This window comes from Palaemon carinicauda, chromosome 27 (genome assembly GCF_036898095.1).
Source record: "Palaemon carinicauda isolate YSFRI2023 chromosome 27, ASM3689809v2, whole genome shotgun sequence".
Taxonomy (NCBI): Eukaryota; Metazoa; Arthropoda; class Malacostraca; order Decapoda; family Palaemonidae; genus Palaemon; species Palaemon carinicauda.
The window spans coordinates 99,935,608-99,939,208 of NC_090751.1; the positions used below are offsets into that span (position 1 = coordinate 99,935,608).

Genomic DNA, 3,601 nt, shown 5'->3' on the forward strand with positions numbered 1-3,601 from the left:
AATAAAATAGATTTTAGTAATTTTATAATAAAATGTATCAAAATTTAAATGTTACGAAATAGAGTATTAGTGTAATTTATAATGAAATACGAAACGTTTAATTGTAATTTGAAAAATACAATAAATTTTAGTTAATATATGCTAAAACAAGTCAAGTGTAAAAATAAGGATTGTTTTAAGAGTAAAGTAATAACATGAAATTAATTTATATAACGATATGAAAAACAGAAATAAGAAATATTAAAGACTGAGAAGATGACAATCAGAAGGAAGGCATGGAACAAAGAAAAAGTTGGAACAAGTAGAAAATAATGTGAGGTAAATAAAATAAAGTAAGCATTTGACTCTCAAATTAATATAAAAACTATGATTTTAATTAAATGATATTTAGGCCTTAACGAAAATAGTGGAGAAGCATTGAAGATGGTGTATCAGGCAACCGACCCCTTAGCGGCGTGAAAGAAGAAATATTAAAAGTGTAAAGTGAAATAATGATAAATCAGAAAATGAAAGAAGAGTGAAATAAGGAATAAGAAAGCGAATTTGGAACGAAATCTAAAAGAAAATGACACAGGAATAAAAAGAAATATAAACAAAAAATCAGGCAACCGACCCCTTATTGCAAAGACATCGGTGGGGAAAGAAGTAAAGAAAATATAGAAAGCGAATTTGGAACGAAATCTGAAAAAGAAAATGCAACAAGAATAAAAAGAAGTCTTAAAAAATCTATATAATAGAAAATAAAACGAATAAAAGAGAATTTGGAATGAAATCTAAAAAAGAAAATGACACAGGAATAAAAAGAAGTATATATATATATATATATATATATATATATATATATATATATATATATATATATATATATATATAATATATATATATATATATATATATATATATAATATATATATATATATATATATATATATATATATATATATATATATATATATTCACAAAACTCACATGTTCCTCAGTGGCCAGCTTCCTAGACTTCCAGACGAATTCGCAGACAGCCACAACCGAAGCCAGGCCCATTCCAGCCAGGAGAACCACGAAGACGCCGCCCACGTTATGCACCCCGAGGGCGTTTGCCTTGGAGGAGCCTTGCGATTCGTCGCTCTGCCAAAAAAAAAAGAATATATATATATATATATATATATAGAGAGAGAGAGAGAGAGAGAGAGAGAGAGAGGCCAACTTCGAAGGCGAGAACTTTCGGGATGAATTTGATACATGTTTGCGACGTGTTTTGATTGTCAGTGGTTTTTATTATTATTATTATTATTATTATTGTTCTTATTATTATTATTATTATTATCATCATCATCATCATCATCATTATCGTTATTATTATCATTATTATTAGTCTTATTATTATCATTATTATTATTATTATTATTATTATTATTATTATTATTATTATTATTGTTGTTGTTGTTATCATTATTATTATTATTATTATTATTATTATTTTTATTATTGTTATTGTTATTATTATTATCATTATCATTATTATTATTATTATTATTATTATTATTATTATTATTATCGTTTGGTAATCTCAGTGCCATCAGGTATATGAAGACAGAGGGGAATATGTAAAGAATAGGCTAGACTACTCGATGTATGTGTAGGCAAAGGGAAAATGAGCCGTAACCAAAGAGAAGGATCCAATGTAGTACTGTCTGGCCAGTCAAAAGACCCAATAACTCTCTAGAGGTAGTACCTCAACGGGTAGCTGGTGCCCTAGCCAACCTACTATCTGAGGGAGTGTGTCGGTGTGTGTATTATTATTATTATTATTATTATTGTTATTATTATTATTATTATTGTTGTTGTTATTATTATTATTATTATTATTATTATTATTATTATTATTATTATTATTATTATTATTATTATTATTTGCGTATGTCTACATTGTTTAGTATACGCCATCATCATCATCATCATCATCAGCCGTTACCAGTCCACTGCAGGACAAAGGCCTCAGACATGTCCTTCCACTCACGTCTCTGTTTATAGTCTTTATATGCCATTTTATACCCGCAAAATGTCTTAGTTCGTTAATCCATCGTCTTCGCCTCCTTCCCCTGCTTCTCTTGCAATCTCTAGGTACCCGTTCTGTTATTATGTATTATGTACGTGTGTGTGGTATATGTAAGTGTGTGTGGTATATGTAAGTGTGTGTGGTATATGTACGTGTGTGTGGTATATGCACGTGTGTGTGGTGTACAATATGTACTTGTGTGTGGTATATGTACGTGTGTGAATGTATGGTGTCATATCCGTTCAGGTTATTTAGAGTACATATGTGTGTATATATTGTATACATGTTTGTATTTATTATGTATTATCTATTCATATACCAATTATTTAGAATTATATATGTATGTACGTAGATATGTATATGCATGTATGTATCAGTATTATGATTTGTATTAATAGTTTTTAATTTAACTGGATTTTAATAACAACTGAGTTAAAGAAAAGTATCTCCATTGAAAATTTAGATTTCTTTTGAAAAATCACATTGAGGAAATTCTATAATTTCCAAATTTCCATTTTCAAAAAAAAAATGGTTGAAAGACTTATTTTGCTTTAGAAAACATGCACAATACATCTTCCTTCACATTTGCCTTTACATCTTCCTTTGCATTCTCCTATAAATATTACTTTACATCTTCCTTAGCGCCTTACTTTACAAGTTCCTTTGCATCGTACTTCAATTCTTCCTTTACATCTTACTTTACATTTTCATTTATATCTTACTTTCCTTTACATCGAACTTTACATCTTACTTTACGTCTGACTTTACATCTTCCTTAAAATCTTACTTTACTTCATACTATTACGTCTTCCTTAACATTTTCCTTTACATCTTACTTTACATCTTCCTTTGCATCTAACTCTACTTCATACTTTACATCTTCCTTTACTTCATACTTTACATCTTCCTTAAAATCTAACTTTACTTCATACTTTACATCTTCCTTAAAATCTAACTTTACTTCATACTTTACATCTTACTTTACGTCTTCCTTTGCATCTAACTCTACTTCATACTTTACATCTTACTTCACATCTTTCTTTACATCTTCCTTAAAATCTAACTCTACATCATACTTTACATCTTACTTCACATTTTCCTTTACATCTTCCTTTACTTCATACTTTACATCTTCCTTAAAATCTAACTTTACTTCATACTTTACATCTTACTTTACGTCTTCCTTTGCATCTAACTTTACTTCATACTTTACATCTTACTTCCATCTTCCTTTACATCTTCCTTAAAATCTAACTTTACTTCATACTTTACATCTTACTTCACATCTTCCTTTACATCTTCCTTAAAATCTAACTTTACTTCATACTCTACATCTTACTTGACATCTTCCACCTCCTTTTTTTTCTTTCCACCAACGCCTCCTCAACTGTTGCAAGGTCCCGCTCTCCTGCAGACTCAGGATGGCCTCCGAGATGGCGTTGGTGAAGGGCGAACCTGCAGCAGGAGAGAAAGTCAGGTTAGGATCGCTTGAGATACGAGGGTTTCTCAAAAAGGGGATTTTTTTTTGCGAGATTTTGTTGCAAT

The 3,601-nt window shown here is 29.5% G+C and overlaps 1 protein-coding gene across 1 annotated transcript in view; it reads right to left on the reverse strand.

Annotated features, from left to right (window-relative positions):
• LOC137621065 (glutamate receptor ionotropic, kainate 2-like) overlaps positions 1-3,601 on the reverse strand; it is an 8,678-nt gene that overhangs the window by 3,753 nt on the left and 1,324 nt on the right. The window contains exons 3-4 of the mRNA XM_068351503.1: positions 3,396-3,511; positions 970-1,125 (exon numbers count right to left, since the gene is read on the reverse strand). Of these exons, the coding sequence (XP_068207604.1) occupies positions 970-1,125; positions 3,396-3,511 (272 nt within the window). The remainder of the gene's footprint in view (positions 1-969; positions 1,126-3,395; positions 3,512-3,601) is intronic.